This window comes from Pantherophis guttatus, chromosome 2, assembly GCF_059756535.1.
Source record: "Pantherophis guttatus breed Tessera chromosome 2, ASM5975653v1, whole genome shotgun sequence".
NCBI lineage: Eukaryota > Metazoa > Chordata > Lepidosauria > Squamata > Colubridae > Pantherophis > Pantherophis guttatus.
The window spans coordinates 22,475,540-22,501,967 of NC_142064.1; the positions used below are offsets into that span (position 1 = coordinate 22,475,540).

The 26,428-nt window shown below is 41.5% G+C and overlaps 1 protein-coding gene across 1 annotated transcript in view; it reads left to right on the top strand.

The window, feature by feature from the left end:
• Positions 1-14,604: 14,604 nt before the first annotated feature.
• EGFLAM (EGF like, fibronectin type III and laminin G domains) overlaps positions 14,605-26,428 on the top strand; it is a 125,209-nt gene continuing 113,385 nt past the window's right edge. Inside the window, exon 1 of the mRNA XM_034440767.3 lies at positions 14,605-15,254. Within this exon, the coding sequence (XP_034296658.2) occupies positions 15,137-15,254 (118 nt within the window). The 5' untranslated portion in view covers positions 14,605-15,136. The remainder of the gene's footprint in view (positions 15,255-26,428) is intronic.

Consider the following 26,428-nt stretch of genomic DNA (forward strand, 5'->3'; position numbering starts at 1 on the left):
CTGTACCTCCTGCAATATTGGTTAGGCACAATGATTGAATTCAAGCAAGGTAGCTGTGGATGGAGCATATTTGACAGCACCTTCTATCCATGGGAAATTTATGGTGTTCCAAGTGTTGCTGCGCAAAACTTTCAGAATTCCAGCCAATATGACCAATGTAGCAATCAAAATCTGGTATAGCAATAGCACTTAGACCAGTGGCGAAATTCAAATTTTTTTACTACCGGTTCTGTGGGCGTGGCTTGGTGGGGCATGGCTTGATGGGTGTGGCAGGGGAAGGATACTGCAAAATCTCCATTACCACCCAACTCCAAGGGAAGGATACTACAAAACCCATTCCCACCCCACTCTGGGGCCAGCCAGAGGTGGCATTTGCCAGTTCTCCGAACTACTCAAAATTTCCGCTACCGGTTCCCTGAACTACTCAATATTTCTACTACTGGTTCTCCAGAACTTGTCAGAACCTGCTGGCTTTCACCCCTGACTTAGACTTACTGGTATATATCACTTCACAGTGCTTTACAGCCCTCTCTAAATGGTTTACAGAGTCAGCATATTGCTCCCAACAATCTGGGTCCTCATTTTACCGACCATGGAAGGATGGAAGGCTGAGTCAACCTTGAGCCTGGTGAGATTCGAACTACCAAACTGTTGGCAGCCGGTGTTCAGCAGAAGTTGTGTGTGTGTGTGTGTACATATACATACACATACACACACATGTATACACACATGCTTTTGAATCCTTAGTGCCGTGTAACTGGGTGAGCTCCCATTACTTGTCCCAGCTTCTGCCAACCTAGCAGTTCGAAAGTACGTAGAACATGCAAGTAGAAAAATAGGGACCACCTTTGGTGGGAAGGTAACAGCGTTCTGTGCCCCTGTGGCATTTGGTGGCATTTGGTGGCATTTAGTCATGCCAGCCACATGACCATGGAGACGTCTTCGGACAGCGTTGGCTCTTCAGCTTTGAAACAGAAATGAGCACCATCCCCTAGAGTTGGGAACGACTGGCACATATGCGAGGGGAACTTTATCTTTACATCTTTACATCTTTATATATATATATATATATTCCCTAGAGTTGGGAACTTTATCTTTACATATATATATATATATATATATATATATATATATATATATATATATATATATATATATATATAGAGAGAGAGAGAGAGAGAGAGAGAGAGAGAGAGAGAGAGAGAGAGAGAGAGAGAGAGAGAGAGGGGTATCAAGGGGCTGTGGTGAGGGTAGGTGTTGTTACCAGCCAACAGAAGATATCTTAAAAGTTTTTCCCGGATACCATTTGAAGGGCACTTCTTGAACAAGAAAATGGAGATCCATTTCCATCATAGTAAAATGTCCTCTATCACAGTTTTACATCTGTCTTTATTAAAGTAAGAAGAGCCTTTAGATGCTCCCACTGGAAAAATATGGGGCAGAGGAAGCCTCCATTACAACAACATTCAGCTTTCTGTGCAGAATAATTATTACAAAGTTTACATCTGGCCACCAGCTGGATCTCCCGCTCAGCAATGCTGTGTGCATTGATTCTTTAGGCTGTTGCTCTGCAGTTCTCCACAGGAAACAGGGCTTTTCAAGCTCCAGGAGTTTATTCCCATGTTATCTTCGGTGCTGAAATACTCTCCTTCTTTTCTGTTTACAAATGGCCATTTCCTTGGAGGATAAAAGAACTGCTGTTACTGTCAGCATGTAGCAAATACCTGCTGACAAAAAAATCTAGTCTATCTTTTTGTTCCTTCTTGTTAAATAAAAATATACGGGGAGCAAATTTAGTTCCTGAAAAGGATACTTGGTTCATCAGTTCATGCTTGGAAGGACATAAGACAGAGATTTTTTCAGGGGTGAAATCCAGCAGGTTCTACAGGTTCTGGAGAACTGGTAGCAGAAATTTTGATCAGTTCGGAGAACTGGCAGATACCACCTCTGGCTGGCCCCAGAGTGGGGTGGGAATGGAGATTTTGCAGTATCCTTCCCCTGGAGTGGGGTGAGAATGGAGATTTTGCAGTATCCTTCCCCTGCCACGCCCACCAAGCCACACCACACCCACCAAGCCATGCCCACAGAACTGGTAGTAAAAAAAAATTGGATTTCACCACTGGATTTTTTTCCTCCTTTTCGATCATGTCTGATTCTTGGAGATGGCCTGAATAAATCCCTGCACTTTTCTTGACAAGTTTTTTTTCAGAAGTGGTTTGCCATTGCTTCTTTCCTAGGGCTGAGAGAAAGTGACTGGCTCAAGGTCACCCAGCTGTCTTATTGCTAAGGTAGAACTAGAACTCATGGTTTTCCAGTTTGCAGCCTTAAGTATTATACCCAAACTGGCTTTCATGCAGAAGTAGAAGAGGGTCAATTAAAGACTGACAGCTATTTCAACAGGCACGCAGATCATGGGATGCATGATATTGTATAGCTTACGTCTTGATAATATATTTCATTTCAAAAGATCTCTATTTACAGAGCTGCAGTCATAGAATCTTGTCTCCAGCAGAACTGGAACAATTTTGATGCATTTGTTCCTGCCATTATCCCATCTAGAGAACAGTCTGTGACTAGAGTCTATATATGCCAAAAAGAGCCTGGTGGCACAGCAGACTAAAGCACTGTTATTAACAGTGCTGTTATTAACATCAGCTGCCTGTAATTACTGCAAGTTCAAATCTCACCAGGCTCAAGGTTGACTCAGCCTTCCATCCTTTCTAAGGTAGGTAAAATGAGGACCCAGATTATGGGGGCAATAAAATGACTTTGTATAAAATATACAAAAGTATGAAGGCTATTGCTTAACACATTGTAAGCCGCCCTGAGACTCCGGAGAAGGGCGGCATATAAATCAAATTTAAAAAAAAGTGTGAGTACCACTGTGACACACTTACAGATTCCATGTACCATTTGATTTTTTTTTTCATATAAACACAATTTTAATTGAAACAAAGTTTAAAAGAATGATGCCACATTGCACAGCAACATGCCATGTGAGTATTTGACCCAGGAGGCATCCTTAGAAAATAAAAGGATTGGGTGTCTGCTTCCTACACCTTTATTTTGAATTATCCCTACTTCTCCAGGAAAAAGGCAAAGGCAATCCCAGATGATAGAGAACATCAGAGAGAGAGGGGGGAGACGGAGGAAGGGAGAGAGGGAGACGGAGAGGGAGGGTGGGAGGGAGGGACAGAGAGGGAGGAAGGAAGAGAGAGAAGGAGAGGGAGAGAGAAGGAGAGGGAGGGTGGGAGGGATGGAGATGGAGGAAGGGAGAGGGAGAAAGAGAGAGAGGGGGAGGGAGAGGGAGGGAGGGAGAGAGTGGAAGAGGGAGGGAGGGAGAGGGAGAGGAAGAGGGGGAGAGATGGAGTGTAGAGAACATGCTTACTACTTTAGCTTATGTTAAAGGAATGTTTTGTTCCTGGCCATTCTTTAGCAAACAGAATCTCTGACCTAGGAAACAACATGGAAAAAGGCTTTGGCAGAAACGGCCTTTCCATTTTTACTAACTACCCCATCTGGAGGACAGTACATTATATCTCTTCTCTTGGGATCATGCGAATGGATGCAAACATTCTAGTTGAGTTGTGAGCGTTCACATTAAAAAAATATTACTTGAGGATTCATTCATAAGAACCAGCCTACTTATGAAAGACTCAAAATTAATACTATTACAGCTTCAATTATCTCAGAAAGTATGGTCAACAGAAGGAAATTCTGATTATAACCCTCAAATATTTGTAGGGGTCAAGTTGGGGGAAAGTTGAGTAATATTGTAACCAATGTAGCTCCAATGTATATTGACCTAGAAAGGGAAAGGACTCTAGAACATTAGCTTACAAATTGATTAAAACATTTTAAAAAACAAATGTTAAATGTTGAAAATGTTGATATTAAACCACACGCTATTAGATTTACAGTTTTTGCATCTTGATTTTTTTTAACTGCCAAGGCTAACACATATATTACAGGTCAACCCATTTGTGCTTATTAGTTAAGTTTAAGACAGTGGTCACCCACTGGTGGTCCGTGGACCACCGGTGGTCTGCGAGAACATTTTGGTAGTCCGCAGAAAAATTATTTGCATTTTTTATATTGCACTAAATCAGGGGTCCTCAAACTATGGCTGGATACGTGCAATTTGTGTTGCTGCAGAGAATCTCCCACTTCAGGGTCTTTTTGTGTGGGTCGGAGGGGGACAGAAATTCCGACTTGGGGTCTGCTTTGGCCTCCTGGTGTGGGGCTTTGGGTGAAGGCTGGAGGGAAGTGCCGCTGATGGTGAAGGGCTGGAGGGCCTCGTTCCAGTGGGACTGCATCATGGCCTGGAACTGGCTGACCATCTCAGCCTGCTGGCCTTGCGCTCCCGCAGGTCTTCCCTCTGCTTGGAAAGCCTATGCTCGTAGTCCTCAGTTAGGTGCTTCTACTGAGCCTCCTTCTCGATCAGATCCAATTTGAACTGAGCTGTTTTGCCAACTCTTTCTCGTGGTGGCTGCTTAGCTCCAACAACTGCTTCCTGTTGGGGCACTAAGGAGCCTGGGCTGGGAGGCAAGGAGTGGCTGGGAGGGGAGGGGCGAGTAGAGTCTGGCAAGACACCCCTTGACGTGAGTGACATTGAATTGACCACACCCACCCAGTCATATGACCACCTAGCCACACCCACCCAGCTAGTCATTAGGCAGATCATATTAGTGGTCCGCGGGATTTAAAATTATGAATTTAGTGGTCCCTGAGGTCCGAAAGTTTGGTGACCCCTGGTTTAAGATACGATCAGAGAGAAGAGCTGTGAGTATACTAAAAAAAATTCCTGTTCCTCACTGAAATAAGGCAGTTTTCCTGCGTCTACTTGGAGTTGCACTTGTTCTACTGTTCTTCTTTCAGAGGTCAGCAACTAATAGATAAACCATCTCCTCATAAGAAAAGCTGTTTTCAAATTACAGTATAAGCATTTGTTTTACTCTGCTTATCTTAATACCTTTCAACAGTACACCTAAATCATGTCGAAATAAACATTTATTTGAGCAATACAGAACTTCATTATCCAGGTAGCTTTTATCATTCAAGGAAAGATTTCAGTCCCCTGGAGCCAAATTTTGTTTTCAGAGGCATCTTGCTCTGAAATTGTTTAAGCATTTCAACTCCTCCAGGTAAAGTATAATGAAATGCTTCTCTGGTTTATCCACTTAAAATGGAGAATTTCTATATCAGGATCAAGTTATAATGAGTTATTTAATATTGTGTTAGTGATGTTGGGATAAGCCCCTGTGTTTGCTTGCTTTGATTCCAGTCCTGCACTTTTAATCCATTGATTTTTTTCCCCAAAGTGAACTAGAAGTGTATGAAATTCAGTGATTAAAGAATGGAAATTTCTTGAAAACAATTAAGAACTGTAAAAAAAAAAAAAAAGCTGGAAAATTTAGTTTCCCTTCTGGACTGCACTGAATCCCCTTCAGATAAGGTCAGTTTAGTGCAGTGGTGAAATCCAATTTTTTTTACTACCGGTTCTGTGGGCATGGCTTGGTGGGCGTGGTATGGTGGGCAGAGCATGGCTTGGTGGGCATGGCGTGGCTTGGTGGGTGTGGCAGGGGAAGGATATTGCAAAATCTCCATTCCCACCCCACTCCAGGGCAAGGATACTGCAAAATCCCCGTTCCCTCCACACTCCTGGGGAAAGGATATTGCAAAATCTCCATTCCCACCCCATTCTGGAGCCAGCCAGAGGTGGTATTTGCCGGTTCTCCGAACTACTCAAAATTTCCGCTACGGGTTCTCCGAACTGCTCAAAATTTCCACTACCGGTTCTCTGAACTGCTCAAAATTTCCGCTACCGGTTCTCCAGAACCTGTCAGAACCTACTGGATTTCACCCCTGGTTTAGTGGTGTCATCTAGAAAGTATCCTGAATCGGAAACATTTTGAGATGTCCTTGAATTGTCATATTTTGCACACAGCTTGAATGATCAATATTCGTTCATTCAGCATTAGTGGTGCCAAGTTTACCAACAAGAGAATTTACTGACAATTCCCAGTTCCACAAGATTTTTTTCCATTTTCTTCACTTTATCATTCAGTTGTGGCTTGATAGGTCTTGAATAATAGATCACAAGAAAGGGATGTTAATACACAAGGTATTGTATGGAGATGTTTACAGTGCTGCCATATCTGTCAAACTTCATACCTAGGCTTGGCAGTAAATTACCAATCTCCAGACACTTAATCCTTGGTTCAACTTCTCATCTTGATTTGATATAAAGTTTAGGCACAACTCTGCTAGATTAGAATCTTTGCTGTAGACAGGAAGACATCCTCATACACAACAGTGGGTTGCAGTGCGGCTTTGAGAGTAGAGATATAATTACAATAACTGCCAAAGCTAGCCTGGGACTTGTTTCTCCTTGACTTGCCACTCTCAACCTGGGATCTATGACAACTTGCTGCAGCCAGCTTGCCATGACCAACCTGCCACAGCCAACTCACCACCGCCAACTTGCCATGGCCAACTCAATGTGGGACAACTCACCACAGCCATCTCGCCACAGGACAAGTGGCTGCGGGACAAGAGTTACACTAATATCAAAGATATGGTAGAATAGAATATATATATACATATTTGCTTTAATTTATATGCCACCCTTTTCCGGAGACTCAGAGTGGCTTACAATGAGTTAAGCAATAACCTTCATACTTTTGTATATTTATACAAAGTCAGCTTATTGCCCCCACAATCTGGGTCCTCATTTCACCTACCTTTGAAAGGATGGAAGGCTGAGTCAACCTTGAGCCTGGTGAGATTTGAACTTGCAGTAATTGCAACCAGCAGATGTTAATAACAGTGCTTAGTCCACTGTACTACAGGCTCTTTAGTCCACTGTACTACAGGCTCTTAATTAAAGAATGGATGCAAAAGGAAGGACAAAACGAAATGTGAATCGCAAAAATTAAAATAATTTTTATTTATTTTAAATAATTAAATAGAATTTTTTAAATTGTCCTGCAACGAATTGTCTTGTGGCAAGTTGGCCACAGTGAGTTTGCCACAGCAGGTTGGCTGTGGCAAGTTGTCCCATTCCCCTCAATCTGTACCATATACTGAAAGTTTAATAGATTAAATTTTGATTTCAGTAAACTATTAAACTGTATGATGTTGTAATAATCCAGCTACCACTACATGGCAGCAGAGTGACAGGTTTCTCTTAGGTCTTTGCTGACATCTAGTGGTGGTCCAACAGATCTACTTGCCATTATGTCATTCTCATGTTAAAAGGCCACCTTCCTTTTTGCATCTTTCAAAGTGGTAGACTGCTCCAAAGAAGGCAGGAGGGAAGTTTATGATCAAATTCTCTTGTTGGAAGAAATGTCCATCTGGATTCAGTTCCAGGTGGGGAGAAAGACACTAGAAAAAAGGCTGCTTGGAAAGCTGGTTTAATGGAGCAGAACCATTAAGCACATGGTCCTGGTGCAGTTGAACACATGGAGTGGAGAGTGAGTGTTATTTACACCCACTCTTGGGCTTTGAACTTGAGCTTCCTGTTCCTGTGGCAAGGGCATATATCCCATTGGCTGCTGTAGGGGTCATGTGCAAATCCTAGGAGTTTGTCTGAGATAAGCTTGGTTGAACTGTGCTGAGTGATGTAATGAAGAGGCTTGAGTTCTGAAAGACTGTTGGGCAATTCCTATTATGGCTTAATGGCTTTGTCCTGGTTTGGATTTTGAGTGAGGGCTAATCCTATCACCCTGGAGTTGAAGGCCTTTTGTTTTGTAGATAGGATAGCTCAGTCTTTCTGGGGCTATTAACAAAGGTCTGCTTTCCAAGAGCACGTTTCTCCTTTTCTCATCCAGGGAGGTATAATATTTTGCCTTTTTAATATTTTTAATATTTCATTCTTCTAGGAGAGGGGTGGATGCTAATTTTCTGCACTCTCTATGTATGAAACTCATGGCATATAAAAAATTAAATGTCAGCGGGAAAAGTAAATGTTAACAAGAGTTCTTCTTGGGGTGATAATTTCTCTTGATTTCCTTCTCACCCCCAAAATGTTTTGGTTTATACTCATGGATGTGGGCATTGCATATGTATACATCCCTACCTTGTTTTTATTCTGTATTAGTGTGGCAGTCCAGTTAATCCATTTCTAAAAAATCAGCTCTGTTATCCCTGTTTTTTGTTTGCAACTTTCTGTCAGAAAGCTTTTGTAGCCAACTTTGTTATTTTATCAAATTTAATGAAAATTCTCTGATGAACCCTTTGTTCTATATCAAAATTTGCCTAATAGCATTCTTTTCCTGATAAGATTTTCCTGATTGCAAGGTATTTTCCAAATAGCTTTTCCAAAAACATATGTTCTTTTTAAACACGTCTCTCACAAAGACATAAAAGGCATGTTTTAAAGAGACTTTATTTAATGCTATTGTTTGTCATAACTGACTCTATTTTGGAGGAACCTATAAATCCGGGTAGGGGTGAGCTTAAATGGATTCGAGAGGATGGTAGAAGACAGGAAGGCCTGGAGGAATGTTGTCCATGGGGTTGCGATGGGTTGGACACGACTTCTCAACTAACAACAAAACAACATAAATCTGGTCCTTAATCTAACTGATTCATTTTACATTCATATCTATAAGATAACTGCATTCTGTATATCTGGTCAATGGTGCAATAGGAATGGCAAACAAATTAGCTTAATGTTAATTAAAGCATTATTTTTATTTATTAAACTTATATCAACTACTTAGATTTCTCAGGGATTTTTAATAAATGTATGATAGGAAAGTGAATGCAAACATGAACCATTTTACATTTTTGAATCAATATATGAGCTGAAACATATTAAAAATTCATTTCTCTAAAATTAATCTATATTTACATAAATAAATTCATTAACATTTACTTTAACTAAAATTCAGTTTAAATTGTGAAAATATAGAAAATGAATTGCATTTGATAAATTCTTTCGTGTTTCCTTTTTTATTTAAATGTACTAACAATCAATAATACAGGGGAATATCAGATTATTTAGGAATCTGGAATTCTGTAGTAGGCAATCATTATGCCCCCCCCTTTTTTTTTTTACTTATAATTAAATTCTTTGCAAAAACTGGCCAGAATCACACCCATAAAAACCCCCTGCATTGAGAAATGTGCACTCAAATGCATATAAATCTTAATGCAAACTCTACAAAATCAAAGTCAAGCTTGAGAAATTGAATGTGAGAGCCTGAAATGGACTATACTCATGTATTTACTCCATATGAACTCATACAGTTAACTCTACGACTCATTATTCTCCTTTATGAATTAACTCTTGATGCTCCCCTCCTTTTTTCCCCCCAATGGCATTGCCTACACTCATGTGTAAGACAAGCACCCTCTTCTTCCTTCTCAATTGGTGCCTATTCCCTTCCCCCATTCTCCAGCTCATCCTGTCCTCTTCAGCACTAATCCTTAGAAAGGTTGCTATAAAGGTCAACCATCTGGGAAGATTAAACCACATTTATCTGCTTAACTTAGTATCCTCTAGGACATTTACGTTCAGTTCTCTAACCATATTTACTTGGACATAAAGACACATACACAACACATCCATTTTCAACAAGACTTATATTTCGGGAGCATGTGCTTATAGTGGCATCTGTGATCTTCTTTGCTCTTGGTCTTTCTCAGAAAGAGACAGCTAGATTAGTTACCAGAATTTCCAAACCATAATGAATCCGGATGGATAAATGTGTTGGTATTTTTTTCTCCCCTTCAATTATTTTTGTTCAGTGCTCTTGTATACTTTACTAGGGTGGGAAGACAAGAGTAATCAAAAGCACACTATCCCATTATAGGATCTTAAAGACAGAATATCTGTTAATCCATTTCAAGCTTTCTTACTCTTGTCTTCAATCCTAAAAGTATTGACCTAGGAAAATCAATACGTGCAGAAGGTTTCTTTTTTGTGGATGGGTCTGCGATTTGTATAACAGTATTTTGTGTATTTAATTTATATACCAGTTCTTTTGTAAAAAAATTGTACATGCTTGCCAAAATACAGGAAGTCAAAAATTCAAAATGAAAACAAAAAATAAAAAATGGAAAGACAAATACTCCTACACAAAAAGAGGCTAAAAGATTAGGAAATTTTGGGGCAAGATTAAAAAATGGGTGGATGAAATAACAGGGCAGAAGATAGAAAGCCGAAACTGTTTCTCCTGGGTATTCTGGAAGGGAAAATGCAGAGAAGTATAAAATATATATTATTACACATACTAACGGCAAGTAGAATTGTGATAGCATAAAATTGGAAACAACCAGACACCCCTCCAGATCAAATCATATTAAAAAAAAATATACGAACGTGCAGAGATGGACAGATTATCTATGGAAATGAAGGACAGGGAGGACACCGAGTACTATTTCATATGGAATAAATGGTATTCCTGGCTGGAGAGTAAACATAAAATTTAAGTCAGCAGTCACCAACTGGTAGGTACTTTTCCTCCATCATATGTCAATCCTTCAAGGTTGTATAGGGAAAAGGTACAACACTGTACACTACCTCTCTCTATTGTAACAGAACCTTGCAAGCTTAAAGTATTTACCTCTTTCCCTTTCTCTCTCTGGAAAACTAGGGAGGGTCCCTTCTAAAATGCTTGCTGTGCCCCATCTCCTTCTGTGGGCTGAGAAACCTATTCTCCAAAGCACCTGAAGGCAGAACAAGAAGCAATGGATGGGAACTAATCAAGGAGAGAAGCAACCTGGAATTAAGGAGAAATTACCTGACAGTTAGAATAATTAATCAGTGGAATAACTTGCCTCCAGAAGGTATGTGGGTGCTCCATCACTGGAGGTTTTTAAGAAGATTGGCCAAAATGGTACAGGGTTTCCTGCTTGAGCAGGGGGTTGGACTAGAAGACCTCCAAGGTACTTTCCAACTCTGTTATTCTGTTAAATCTTTTACATGCTGGTTGTCCAGTCTGTGGCAATTCCTCCTGTCTCCCAAGATCACTCGCACATACCATCATCTGATGAGAGTAACATCCCTCCAGCAGAAAGTCCTATGTGGCGAGTTTTCTCTTAAGATTTAATTGAAGCGCTGGAAGTCAAGGGGGCTACAGACCACTGGACAGCTGCACTTTGGGGAGAGAATTAAATCAGCAAGATGGGGAAACCGTGTAACAATACAAGCCCTGCCCCTTTTGCATTGCATTAACATCTTACCAAGGGCTTCCATCACAACACTTTGTCTACTGTATTTGAACTTAATCCCCATAGATCAGGGGTGTCAAACTCAAGGCCCACGGGGTGCTTAGATCTGGCCCGCGGGGCTACTCTGGAAACAGTGAAGGACTGGCCCGCGGTGCCTCTGCCAGTGAAAACGAAGCTCGGGGGAGTTGCGGTTCCCCCAAACTTCTTTTCACTGGCAGAGGGCCGCATGCAGCCGTTGCGGCTGAAAACGGGGCCCAGGAGCCAATTTTCATTGGCAGAGTGCTTGGGCCACCACAGGCACCGACAAGCGATGTCTTGCTGGCCATGCCCACCACCACCATGCCCCCCCTGGCCCCCCCCAGGATCAAACGCAACCCTGATGTGGCCCTCAATGAAATCGTGTTTGACACCCCTGCCATAGATGATACCACCACTGGTGCTGGTGCAAACAGGATGTTTGTGCAACATTTGCAGCCATCTGGGACTTAAATTAGTGCAAGAACACCACAAACCAGCATGTGAGAATTTCTCCAAAATTCTCCTCTGGAAAAAGAAAAATCTAAAGCACATTTTTCTTTTACCTAATTAAATAAGAAGCTGGTAGCTGGCCGGTCGGCTGTTTGCTGACTGGTTTTTGTTTCTTAATCTTTTTTTCTTTTGTGATCTGTTCATGAAGTCCAAGGTGGATCTGGCTCTTTATCCCTTGGACTAAGGATGGTCCATCCAATGCTACCAATGAGTCTGTACAGATATAAGAGGAAGTTGTTTATAGGATTATAGAGAGCTACTTAGTGGCCAGCAACAGAATGAATGAATTTACTGGTAAAGAAGACAAAGCAGCTTTAAAAAAAACCAAAATCAGAATCTATAAAAATACTAGAGTAGAGCTTTTGTGACATATAGGTTTATGAGTGTGTGAGAAGTTTCCTTCGCAAGGAAAAATGATAAACAAAAGTACAATACAGTCAGTCCTCAACCTATGACCACAACTGAGCCCAAAATTTATGTTGTTAAGTGAGACAGCTGTTACGTGAATTTTGCCTCATTTTATAACCTTGCCACAGTTGTTAAATGAATCACTGCAGCTGTTAAGTCAGTAACACAGTTGTCGAGTGAATCTGGCTTCCTCACTGACTTTGCTTGTCAGAAAAGGGGATCACGTCATCCTGGGGGACTGTAACTGTCCTAAATATGAACCAGTTGCCAAGCATCCAAATTTTGATTGTGTGACCATGGGGATGCTGCAACAGTTGTAAGTGTGAAAAGCAGTCAAGAGTCACTTTTTTTTCAGTGATGCAACTCCAAATGGTCACTAAATGAACTGTTGTAAATTGAGGACCACCTGTAGTCATTGATAACAGCCTGGAATAACACTTCTCATTTATTGTTATTTCCTGACTAGGTATAGTCCTTCAGTACTAGAATACAAGTCCTTTTTAGCTGCTTAGGAGTTGTTTTCAAGCAAGAAAGATTTAGCATCAAGCTAATAAATGTTCTTTGGTTGGCTGGGAATTAAAGTCACACGCTAATTCTAGGATATAAACTCGGGCCTCAGTTATACATTCACCAAAAAGGTGGGCTGGAATCATGTCATTTCATGAACCTATTGTTGTGGTCCGCCAGCAACCTGCAGAGCTGGCAGCAAAGTCGGACAGTGAGGAGGCTGGGGAGGAACATGGGCCAGTCCTGGAGTCTAGGGAAGGCTCAGACCAGGGCTCTGCGTCTGAGGCAGAGAAAGGGCCATCTGGGAGGTACGAGCTGCCTCCGGAGCCTCCAGAGTCAGACCTCAGCGAGGCAGAGGAACAGGGGGAGCCTGTTCCCAGTGTGTGCATGCGCAGAGCTGCCAGAAGGCAAGAACAGTTAAAACAAAAGGGATGACTCAGGAGTAGGGCTTGGAGATGATTGGCCGATCTCATAAGACTTAATAGAGGAGCAAAGGCACGTGGGCCTTTGCAGGAAGCAACATTGTTAATTCTGTGCAGTTTAAAGTCTGAAGCTCTGTTTGATTCTGGACTCCGTGTGGCTTTGCCAATTAGGTCTTTGGCAGCGTGTCAAGGGAGATAAAGGTGGGTGATTATCAGCCTTATCCCAAAGGGCTCTTTACAACTATATGGGACTCATCTGTGAATGAACAGAACTCACAGCTGTTAAAATAAAACAGGCTTTTGGGACTACTCGTGTGTTTTACTGACTCAGAAAGCCTAGGTTGGATCACCTACAACTTTTAAAAATCCTCTAATAGAAATCCTTTCTATTAGGGAGAAAAGATTTTGCCTGGTTTGCATTTTTGCCATGTTAGGTATCTATCTACAGATCTTTTTCAGAAAAGTAAAATGTGCTTAGGTCTCATGGGGGACATGGAGAAATCTCTCCCCTTGTAGACCTTTCTGCTGCTTGTATAGACCAGGCCTCAAATTAAGCCCCGGGGAGATGGGGGACTGATGGTGCATTTTTTGCTGGAAATATGTTATATCAGATCTTTTGTAAAGATACAAACTTAGCCGGTAGTTGCAAACTTATGTTTGTAATAGTGTCCTCTGGGAAGTGAACAGGTTTTGTCACACGAGTTTGGAAGTTCTTGATAAAAATTACACAATTTCCTTTCCCTACACAGAATGATAGCTACTTTCAGGCAAGGTTGTTTGGTGCCCCTTACTTTAAATAAACTATCTAGTTGGAAAATAGGTTTCCTCCATAAAGCATCTATATTATGCAGCCTGATTCATTGGTAAGCTAAAATTAAGGATTTTTTTTTTCACTCAGGAACAAACAGATCGGTCTTTGGCATTTCTGAATGCATAAATCCTTATTTGAGCTAGTGTTTTAGCTTGTTTCTGCTTTTTACATAAATAATGCAAGCCCTCGCGCATATTAAGCACATTTTTAGAAAAAGTAGGTTAAAAAAACTATTATTTTGCCTAGGGGAAAAGAAACAGAACGTGATAACAATCAATACAGGATACTGATAAAAAAAAAATCAATTTGGCACCGGTTCCAGGTTGAGAATTATTCCTTCCTAAGGTAAACCTCACCAGGTTTACCACAAGAAAGGGGAAAAAAAGTTGCCAAAAAAAAAAAAAGGATTTAGGAAAGACTAAAGGCATCATTGAATTGCAATCCGTACCGGGAAAGTTTCAACTGAAAAATCCGAAGGGACTTTCAAAGAGGCGATTGCACGTCCTAGAGTTAAAATCGGGCAATCTGCGATTTACGCGAAAGGAGAAAATACCGGACGAAGGGACCGAGAAGCCGGTGGAAGGAGCAGGAAAAAAAAACCCCGCGGGACCGGAGATCGGCTTTCCCCTCAAAGGGTTCTTTTCGTCCACCTTGGAGTTCCCGCGCTCCGCCCGCCCGCCCTCGCCTTTGCGCTTTTGCGCTCCGGAGCGCGGATCACGACGCTCAGCCCCAGCCTTTCCTCAGGGGGGCGTCCGTCGATCGCACCGCAGGGAAGACGGGGCGTCCTACCGGGTCTTTTTTTTCCTTCTCGGTTTTAGAAGAAGGCGCGCCGGTCTTTCTCCTTAATCGCCGCGCGCGCCATTTCATTACGGGGAGCTTCGCCTACAAATCCCATCCGAAGGCAGTCTCCGCCCCGTTGCGTGTGTTGGAAACCTCCTGCTTAGCCCGTGTCAGCTCCTCTTAGCGCCGTCTGGCTTCTGCACACTCAAGCAGGACTTGCGCGGCGGGCTCGCTCTCTTCTCGTCCCCCCCCCTTTTTCCCCCACTTTCACTTAGAAGCTCCTCCCAGATCATCCCAACATTTTTATTATTATTTTTTTTTAAAAAAAAAAAATCATTTAGTGGCGTCGTTGCCTCGGATTGCAAATCCAACCCTTAACGCGCTCCAAGTCAACTTGCCCAAACTTTTGATTCAAAACAATATCTGGGGTGGGGCGGAGAGGGGGGGGAGTGAAGTCTCGAAGAGGCCATCCAAGACCTGAGCCAAGAGAAAGAACATGGGTTTCAACGGCCGAGGGGGTCGCAGCAGCTGCCCCCACTGCTTGGCGCTCCTCGTGTTGGTTTGTGGGGTCGGACCTCTCGCTGCCAACCGGAGAAATATCCCGCGGCGACAAGGTAAGGATTGGGGTGGTTTAATCAATCCCGGTGGTGCGCGTTCTCCAAGCCAGCAATATTGCCAAATCCCCAAAAAGTGTCCGGTGCGAGACCAGGGGGATGGCGGGAGGGCAAAGGAGCCGCGAAAAAAGAAAAAAAGAAAAAAAAGGGAAGGGCAAAATAAAAGCAAGAAGGGAGGGAAGTCTGTGTGTGTGTGTACACGCGCAAATACGCACACGCGCGCGCGTGGAAGGGCGCCCTGGCGTTTACCCGAGGCTCCCTCTTCAATCCGTTATCCTTGCACACCTCCAGCTCGGTTGCTCCGCTACTATATATCCCTCTCTTGCTGGGTAAGATCTCAGGAGCTACTGAAATCCGCTGGAGCCGATTCCATGTGATCTCAATTACTTGGACGCTAGGAAAAAAAGAAAAAAAGAAAGAAACGGGGGCGGAGTGGGGAAGGGGGGGGAAAGAAGGAGAGACTGCTTAGAAGGGGTGAGAAGCATTTTTTTGGGGAAAAGAAAACAAGATTTATTTAATCCACATTGACCGAATGGCTCCTAGTTTCCTGTTGCGCCAGGCACAATCCGAGGAGTTTTTTGTTTTGTTTTGTTTTGCTTTCTTCGCCCACCTCCCCGCCCCTGTGCCAGGGAGACCAGCCACGGTTCATTATGTACGAAACCAATTAAAGCGTCCAGACACATTGCTTGGAGAGATGACACTTTTAAGGAAGGCTTCTGACATTTGCCTCGAGACTAAATCTAGGTTTTTTTTTAAAAAAAAAACCTCTAATGACTACAAAAAAAAAGCAAACTACCCAAAAGGCATCCGTGTGAACATATGTGTTTTATGGTATTTTAGGATTGATCTAAAGCACTGGGGGAAAAACGATCCTAGGTTCTTTGAGAGAAAAAGGGATGGGGGTGGGTGGGGAGGAAATCAGGCTGCCTCCAAAGTAATTTGACTTATTTTTTTTAGGAGGTGGGGAGAGTTAAAAGACAGGTGTCTCTCTCTCCCTGGGCTTTGAAAGCAGAAATTCAACAAGTGTTAATTTCTCCATCACTGTCTCCTCATGCTGAAAAATAAAAGGGGCCAATCTTTCTGAATTACGGCAAAATACCTATTTGTAAAAGTCTAGATTGGAAAAGACTGTTTCCTCAGGGAAGTTATTGCAATGTGAAATCTAAAATAGTAGGCTAGAATCATTCACCTCTGTAACCCCATTAATTCCAGTGGAAGACTTTCTGGACAGAAGGTGATCTTTGCATTCAAGCAGTGTGCAGTGTGAGCGAAATTATTAGGCAGTAGTGCTTTTTAGCAAAAAAAAAAAAAAAAAAAAAAATTAAGAGGAAGCAAATAACTTGCTTATATATAAATATAAATATAAATATAGTCTTTGAAACGTATCTTGTAGCTTCTAAATATGCTCTTCCTAATATAGCTGAAACAAACTTTTCTTCCTCTTCTCTCATTAGAACTGGTTTAATTGTACAACTTTATCATTTGTGCTAGGGTTCAGTGTAACAAACAGTTGGCAGAGATTTATTTATTGTTTATTTATTTATTGGTTCAATTTATATGTCACCCATTCTCCAGAGATTCAGGGCGGTTTACAATGCGTTAAGCAATAGCTTTCATACTTTAGTATATACCTGCTTAGTAGGGCTTTTGGTCCACCCCCCCCAAGCGGTGTTCTTTTTTATACAAAGTCATCTTATTGCCCCCACAATCCGGGTCCTCATTTTACCTACCTCGAAAGGATGGAAGGCTGAGTCAACCTTGAGCCTGGTGAGATTTGAACTTGCAGTAATTGCAGGCAGCTGGTGCTAGTCAACAGCACTTTAGTCTGCTGCACCACCAAGGCTCTTTCAGATGTCCCATATTCTCTTCGTCTACTTAAAGCTTGATGGCTCATGGGATAACAGGGCTTGCATGCAGATCCTTGACCCTGTTATTGCACCAAAAGGGAGTATGGTACTTGGATAAGGCCTTCTGGCTTTATTTATTTTGTTTAATTAGTATATTGTTATCCCACCATCATTTTATAAGTAGCTCAAGGTGGCAAACATACACAATGCACCTTCCTCCTCCTGTTTTTCTCCCACAACTACAACTTTGGGAGCTGGACTGGGCTGAGAAAGAGCAACTGGCCCAAAGTTACCCAATCAAGCTTTCATGCCTAAGGTGGAACGAACTCACAGACTCTAGGCCAGTAGGTTAACTACCACACAAAACCGGCTACAGAAATTGGCCAATGTAGGAGTCCTCCTGTAGATTCTAATCCGTCTTTTTAAGAAAATGAGATGATAAGGCAAGTGTAAATATAAAAGTATATTTTATATATGGAACTGTTCATTTGGAAGGGACATTAGTTAACTCGATTTTTGAGGTGATAGTGTATGCTGAAAGATAGACCAAAGATGGTGTATGCAGAAGGCCTACATTTCAAAACCAGTATCTTCAGATCAAGTGGGAAAGACAACTTCCCAAAAATCTTGGAGAGCTGTGCTAATGTGCCTTATTCATTCAGCCCAATTTAACTGAAGACTTCTAAAATGGGTCTAGACAACCTGCATATATTTAAAGAAATGTGCAAAATCCCTCAATGTGCATCTAGCATGAGTGATAAAAGGACCTTTGTGTAAACTGTTCCACTGCCCCCAAACAAATCCTGATTTCCCCTGCACTGAATCTGGTGGCCAGACAGGTCAATGCTGGAGAACCAGGTCATCCAGCTCAAATCTGCATTTCCCCATATTCATTCCATGCAAGGCAAGGGTTGGGAACAAGAGAATAGAATAGAATAGAATAGAGTAGAGTAGAGTAGAGTAGAGTAGAGTAGAGTAGAGTAGAGTAGAGTAGAGTAGAATAGAATAGAATAGAATAGAATAGAATAGAATAGAATAGAATAGAATAGAATAGAATAGAATAGAATAGAATAGAATTTTTTATTGGCCAAGTGTGATTGGACACACAAGGAATTTGTCTTGGAGCCTATGCTCTCAGTGTACATAAAAGACAAGATACGTTCATCAAGAATCATAAGGTACAATACTTAATGATAGTCATAGGGTACAAATAAGCAATCAGGACACAATCAATATAAATCGTAGGGATACAAGCAACAAAGTTACAGTCATACAGTCATAAGTGGGAGGAGATGGGTGATGGGAACGATGAGAAGATTAATAGTAGTGCAGACTTAGTAAGTAGTTTGACAGTGTTGAGGGAATTATTTGTTTAGCAGAGTGATGGCGTTTGGGGAAAAACTGTTCTTGTGTCTAGTTGTTCTGGTGTGCAGTGCTCTATCAGCCACCATGATCATTAGTGAAGAGTTATGAGAGTTGTGTCCCATGATATTTGGAAGGCTGCAAGTTCTGCATCCCTGTTTTGGAATTAGCTTCATTCAGAGTGGATCATCTTGACTGTATTTTTTTTAACCATACTCTATGGATAAACCTAGCATCAGGTTCTTCTATCTATAATAGCTTATTAATACTTAGGAACTGCTTTGTAATATAAGCAAGAATTGTGCTTGGTTATCATGAGAGCCAGTTTGATGTAGTAGTTAAGGCATCAGTCTAGAAAACAGGAGACTAAACCTAATCCTGCTTTAGGCATGAAGCCAGTGGGTCACCTTGGATCAGTCACTTTTTCTCAGCCCTAGAAAGGAGACAATGGCAAATCACTTCAGAAAAACCTTGCCAAGAAAACTGCAGGGATTTGTCCAGGCAGTTGATAGGAGTCAACACCGACTGGAAGCCATCTCCCCTTAAGAAAACCCACTATCTTTTGTGAGTCTTTGCCTTTTCCCTTTCATTGTGGTGACGCAGTAGTTAGAGTGCAGTAGTGCAGGCTACTTCTGCTGTCTGCCTGCTGCCTGCAATTTGGCAGTTCGAATCTCACCAGGCTCAAGCCTTCCATCCTTCAGAAGTCGGTAAAATGGGGACCCAGATTGTTGGGGGCAATATGCTGACTCTATGTAAACTGCTTAGAGAGGGGCTATAAAGCACTGTGAAGTGGTATATAAGTCTAAGCGCTATTGCTATTCACTTTTTCCCTTTTATTTAGGTCAGTCTGGCATATGAAAAATACTTTACATACCCATAAGCAATTCTTAAGGGAGGGATATGTGAAAGCTAATGAAGGTCTTCCAAAAAGGAAGGAAGCCAGGAAGGCCAAACAGCAGACTGTTCCTTCAAGAAAGTCATTAATAAAACCGGATGCATCTTTGTAAGAGCTGCTGACCCTTCCTCTGTGGTTTCGCTTTCAGTGTTCTAGATTTTTAAAATATTGAATAATACCTTCCATCAATTCCCCCAAAATAGGTATCATCTAATTGCCCAAATCACAATACATTCTTTTAAAACTTATATTATACTTTCTAGAAACTGCTAATCATCAAAATCTTTCTCCCATAATTTAATTGTACTGTTCCTAGTGAAATGCAAACTAAATCCTATTTGGAAATGCTAAACCACTGACCAATAATTTTCTTTTATGTTTAAACCCTGCAGTGGCATTCAAGCTTTTGGTCAATACTTGGAGGTTAATTGATAGTTAATATTCTCCAACACTGAATATGCACTTGATTTTGTCTTCTAGTGTTGTTCAGTATGGCAAACTTTCATTTATTTTTTTCGCAAAGTGAAGTGGATTTGTTGTTTGACATGGAAATAGGTATGAGAGGAGAGGGGAGAAGTCATATTTGTGAAGTCCAAGAGAGGACCTAAGTTTTCTTAAAAGTATTTGCAAGTAATGATATTCTTCTTCGTAGTTCCTAAAAGGAAGGTTCATATGATTTGAGTAAGGAAGAGATGAGATCTAAGTCTGGTTACGACCATGCTCTAAATGTGTAAGAGCTATTTTTTCTACCACTTTAGAGTTTTGGAGTCTTGATCAGTGGTGAAATCCAATTTTTGTTACTACTGGTTCTGTGGGTGTGGCTTGGTGGATGTGGCATGGGAAGAATACTGCAAAATCCCCAATCCCTCCCCACTCCTGGGAGAAGGATATTGCAAAATCTTCATTCCCATCCCACTCTGGGGCCAGCCAGAGGTGGTATTTGCCGGTTCTCCAAACTACTCAAAATTTCCGCTACCATTTCTCCAGAACCTGTCAGAACCTGCTAGATTTCACCCCTGGTCTTGATGCTTCTATCAAATAAGTGACAGGCAAGGGGGGGCGGGTTGAATTTCAGGATCAGAGGTGGGTTTCAGCAGGTTTGACCAGTTCTGGAGAATCGGTAGCGGAAATTTTGAGTAGTTAGGAGAACTGGTAGTAAAACTTCTGACTGGCCCCAACCCCATCTATTCTCTGCCTCCCAAGTCCCAGCTGATTGGGAGGAAATGGAGATTTTGCAGTAACCTTCCCCTGAATTGGGGAGGGAATGGAGATTTTACAGTATCCTTCTCCTGCCACGCCCACCAAGCCATGCCCACCAGGCCATGCCACGCCCACCAAGCCACACTCCCAGAACCCGTAGTAAAATTTTTTGAAACCCACCACTGTTCAGGTGGTGAACAGTGAACTGTTAAATGCAATCCTATTCTACCCTTCACTCATTGATTCAACCTCCTGAAATCCCACAAAGGGACGGAGTCTTTAAGAACTGTATAGTAAAACAGATTACAGGCTCAGATTGAGAAAACAGAAGGGAGTTTTAAATGAACCTTGTATACTTATAATAGGGACGCAGGAGGACACTGTCAACTGTAGGCCAACTGTGGGATTGCCCACAGAATTGGTACTACGTACATATAACATCCAGAATGTGTTGGAATGATCTCTCTGTTCATCCATGGATATTATTATGCAGAAAAATTCTGCAATCATTTATTTTAAAAAAAATCATTTTGCATTCCATTCCATCAAACACACACGGCTTCATAGCTCCCCTTGTGTGGTCATTCAGTGCATGGATTCTCCCTATATCAGGGGTGTCAAACTCAATTTCATTGAGGACCGCATCAGGGTTGTGTTTGACCTCCGGAGGCTGGGGTGGGCGTGGCCAGGGTGGGCATGGTCAGAGTGGGCATGGCCAGCTTGACATCACTCATGTTGGGGGTGCCTGTGCTGGCCTAGGCGGGGCTGGGGGGATCCATTGTCTCCAGTAGAGGAAGGTGACACTAGGGAGAGTGTCAAATCTTTGTCCTCCAGAGAAGCCTCGCTGTCCCTCTTAGAGGCACCAAAGGCAGTCCTTTGCTATTTCCAGGGTGGCCCCATGGGCCAGATCTAAGCACCCCGTGGGCTGGGGCCGGCCCACTGGCCTTGAGTTTGACACGCCTGCCCTATATGGAAACAATTGACATACATACATGTATACATATATTGAGCTCTATGCTCAATTACCTGATCACAACAAGAACTCTCATGCATCCTATTTCCCACAGGAAAATCAATCTGGGGTTTGTTAAGTGAGGTGGTGCAGTGGTTAGAGTGCAGGCTACTTCAGCTGGCTGCTAGCTGCAGTTCGGTAGTTCAAATCTCACCGGCTCAAGGTTGACTCAACCTTCCATCCTTCCAAGGTGGGTAAAATGAGGACTCAGATTGTTGGGGGCAATATGCTGACTCTGTAAACTGCTTAGAGAGGGCTGTAAAAGCACTACGAAATGGTATATAAGTCTAAGTGCTATTGTTATAGTGGTAAAAGACCTGGGAATAGAACCCAGGAGATGATGAGTTCTAGTCCTGCCTTAAGCACAAAAACAGCTGGGTGATTTTGGGCCAGCTATTCCATTTCAGTCCTAGAAGATAATGGCAGATCTGTTTGGAAAGGGTTGCCAAGTAAACTGTGTAGTTGCCAAGAATCAAGACACAATGGAAGGAATCAATAAATAATATACACAGCTTGTAGATGGATGGGGACTCCATTTGGACTGATGATTGCAATCCGTTGTATCGGTTTAATGTGTTTGTTTTGTCTGCTTATTTTTAAGGACTGCTGTTTTGCTTGACTCAAAAGCCTGGGTCTTAATCTGGGATGAGTCTAGTTTATGCAGTTAAGGAAGCAAGCAAGCAAGAATTCTTATTCAGAAACATAGCTTCTCATGTTATTTCACATAAAGAGTCAGCCTATTGCCCCCAACAATCTGGGTCCTTATTTTACCCACTTCGGAAGGATGGAAGGCTGAGTCAGCATTGAGCCTAATACTCAAGATACTTTTCCACCCTGGAAAAATAGAACCAGTATGAAATGTTCACATAAATTATGAACACTTAAATTAATATTAAAACAAATTAACAATTAAAAGCACAGTGAAAGGAATGTAGCTTCGTTTAAAAAAAAAAAAAATCCTGAGAGATGGGAGACCAAACACTGAATTCCTCTCCATCTGAGAAGAGGACCCTAACATCCATGCCAGAAAAATAGCTCTGAGCATCTTCTCAAAGAATTCTTCTGTACATCACAATAGCTGTACAATAGTAACAAGAGAAGTGTCTTTAGATAGGCAGGTCTTAAGCAGTTTTTTAAGCCTCAGAACTTGTATCTATTTCCACAAGCCCTGCTGTGCTTCCTCATAGTGGTAGCTACTCCTGGGAAAAATGAGTGAAAAATGTTTTTTTTAAAAGTTTTTTATTTTTTTCCTCATAAACATATCTTAAATGTACAGTTTCTTATCTAACATACATATTTTCTTTTAGCTTTCATACTAAAACAATCTTCATCCTAAAGAATTTAAGTATATTCAGGGTTGCTCTTCTACCATTTCATCTCCCTTGTTTTACAACAATCCTTCTTCTCCCTCTCCTCTCTTTCCTTTTCCTCCCTTCTTCCATCTACTCTTCTACTTTCTTCTTTCCTCCTCACCTTTTCCTTCTCTACTTCCCCTTCCTTTCCCCCACATCTCCCTTCTTCCTCCCTTCTAACCTTCTCTCCTACTCTTATTTCCCCTCTCTTTCTTCCTCTCCTTTTCCCTTTCTTCTTTCCCTCTCTCCTTCCTCTCTTCTCTCCTCTATCCCTGTCCATTCTCTCTCTATTATTGTATTCATTTTCAATTTAGTATTTTCCAAAGTGGTATTCGAGCAATCCTGATTTTCACTTTCTTTTCAATTACTTTTTCATTTTACTAAATTCACACATATCATCATAAATGTACATTTATATAATAACATTTTCTTTCTCCCCCCTGCCAAAAAAAAGAAATAGTAACCCAGAAGACACCTATGTAAATGGAAAAGAGTGAAAAAAATATTTATTATTATTATTTATTAGTTCTATTTATATATGCCGCCCTTCTCCGGAGACTCAGGGCGGTTTACAATGCATTAAGCAATAGCCTTCATACTTTTGTATATATCTGCTTAGTAGGGCTTTTTGGCCCCCCCGAGCGGTGTTCTTTTTTATACAAAGTTAGCTTATTGCCCCCACAAACCGGATCCTCATTTTACCTACCTCGAAAGGATGGAAGGCTGAGTCAACCTTGAGCCTGGTGAGAATTGAACTTGCAGTAATTGCAGGCAGCTGGCAGCTAAGTACTACTTTAACAGCAGCAGTTTAGTCCACTGCGCCACCAAGGCTCAAAAATGTTGAGTGTGTACTGTATGCCAAAACTATATATCCCCAGAAATGTCACCCAAGGTGTGGCAGTCATCCCAGATGCCCAGGTAAAGAAAGCAGGCACCTATATGGGAAAACAATTATAGGAAGATGCAGTGGCAGATAGATGACTTTGTAAAGGCATCCGTTCATACTACTCAGAAAAAAGCAATGGTAAACCACTTCTCTCTATTTATCAAGAAAACCACATGTATAGAAATGCTCAAATGATGGACGATGTAGTACCAAATATTGGCCCCAGGCTGGAGGCCATTCAACACGCTCCTGGGGAAGAGCTAAGGATCTTTTGGAGTACTAATGGTGTTTATGACATGGCTAGATTAAAGCCTTCAGGATGTCTATTTGCTGATGTTGACATACAGGAAAACAACAGAAGCTGCAAAGATGGAATTACAGCAGAAACATGGAATGTAAGACACACGAACACAGGAAAGCTCAACACAACACAATTTTTTTTTTCACGGTTAAAAATCTATCCATGTGGTCACTAGGAGTCGAAAGTGACTTCATGGCGCATTATCAATCAATCACTTGTATATAAGGCAGCGTGATCATTATGAGCCTTCAGTTTGGAAGGCATGCAGACGTTTTGGTCTAAGTGGCACATGTTTTGACGACTGCAGGATTGGGAGCAGCTGGGATTTTAAACAATGGAGATTTTCATGCTCATGAATGGGTAGCAGGCGGAAGAAGTCAGGCCGCAATTCTATTGAAAAGTAATGATGGGCCTTTCATGAAGTGGTGGTTTTGTGAAGGCCACGGGTTCTGAAAGAGGGCACTTAAAAGTGCATAAAAGCCCCTCAGAGTCTTTTGCTATAGTTGACCTGAAGCAGAATTCCCCCTTACGTCACTGAGGTTTTTGTAGGCATAAGTATCAAGGGCAACGTTAAGAGCCTTGATGTTGAAATGTTTGAGGAACCAATTAAAACGATCTTTGTATTCCGTATAATTCCCCCCCGTCCCCATCCCCCACCCCCCCAGCTGCTTTTCCAAAATAAATCTGTGTAGAGAGAAAATGCAGAGTCCAAAATGGCAGTGGGACCACTCACTGTTTTAAGTCATAATGCAAGGGGCAAAATTACTGGCAAACTTTTGCAAGCTTAAAATGTATGGGGGGCTGCCTAAGATGTTCCTTAAAATACATATTAATTATATTCCAATTGAGAGGTCATCAAAATCTCTTTTTGTATCTGTTCTCAAACTTATAAGCATCTCTACTAACGGGGAGTACATTTAAAGTTTCTGAATGCATTTCATTCAGCCATTGTGGTTTGCAATGAACAAGGCATGAACAAGGCAACTGTGGCATGTTCGATGTGCAAACCCAATGATTGTGCAGACACAACAGTGGTCCCCATTAATGTGTCATGTTAGTGAAGAAGAATGAATCATTCTCTAAATTGGGTGAATGGTATTTTTTTAGATATGAGGTACATTGTTCCCTCTTCAGTGGCTCCATAAGGAATGGTGGTAGGCAAGATGAAATGTCAGGGTAATGCATAGACATGCCCCTTTTAAAAACTCCTGGTTGCACAATTATTGCCCAATCCTAATTTATGCATTATGCATACATGTAAACAAAAGTCATATCTGCAAATAGAATTTTCTGTTGGCAGGCAGGCAGTCCTGGTTGAAATTTTGTAGTAGCAAACACGTGTCCTAAGAACTCAGCTGAAATATCCCTATTGAGAAAAGAAATCGGGATGAATGTTGGTCTCACATATTCTCCCTTGTCTTCTTAGCTTTTAAAACATATCAAGAACTGTTACAGGAATTGGGTATGTCTAGTGAAAAGAAGGACTAGAGGAGACATGATAGCAATGGACGGAAACTAATCAAGGAGAGAAGCAATCTAGAACTAATGAGAAATTTCCTAATGATGTGAATAATCACCCAGTGGCATGGCTTACCTTCAGAGGTTGTGGGTGCCACATCGCTGTAGGCTTTTAAGAAGAGAATGGACAGCCATTTGTCTGAAATGGTATAGAGTCTTCTGCTTGAGCAGAGGGTTGGATTAGAAGACCTCCAAGATTCCTTTCAACTCTGTAATTCTATGTATTATTCTATGTTAAGTATCCAATTACAGCTAGTCCACTGTACTGTGGGAACCTATTCATAATATCTGAAGTCAGGTTCCAGTTAAAGGCTATGGAATTATTCCAGAGGGAATATCTTACAGAGGAATAAGTTTAGATCTTCTGTTCATTGGGAGTACTTATTAATTGAATTCATCATAATTTAGACGACTTAGTATATCAAAACCTGTCCCTAATGTAGTAAATTCTGCTTATAGCCTTGCAAATGTCAGATTAGTTCATTTGGTCAGAATGCACTTTTCAGAGTAACACCTGGATTTTAATTTTTGATAATATTTACTGTTGCTACAGATTGCACAGTTGGGGATATAATGCTTAAGAATGGGCAGAGCTTAAAGCTTTTATTAGACAGATGGCTAATTTTGTTGGCCTGACCTCAAGGATCTATCTAAGTGATCCCTGTTTAGCTCAGTAGCTGCCAATAAATTCTAAGATAATTGTGATGGACAAGTGTATTTGAATTAAATGACCACCAGCTGTTTCAAGTCAGGAAGGCAAATAAATAAATGACAAAGTGTGTCTTTTATCAGCTGTGGCTG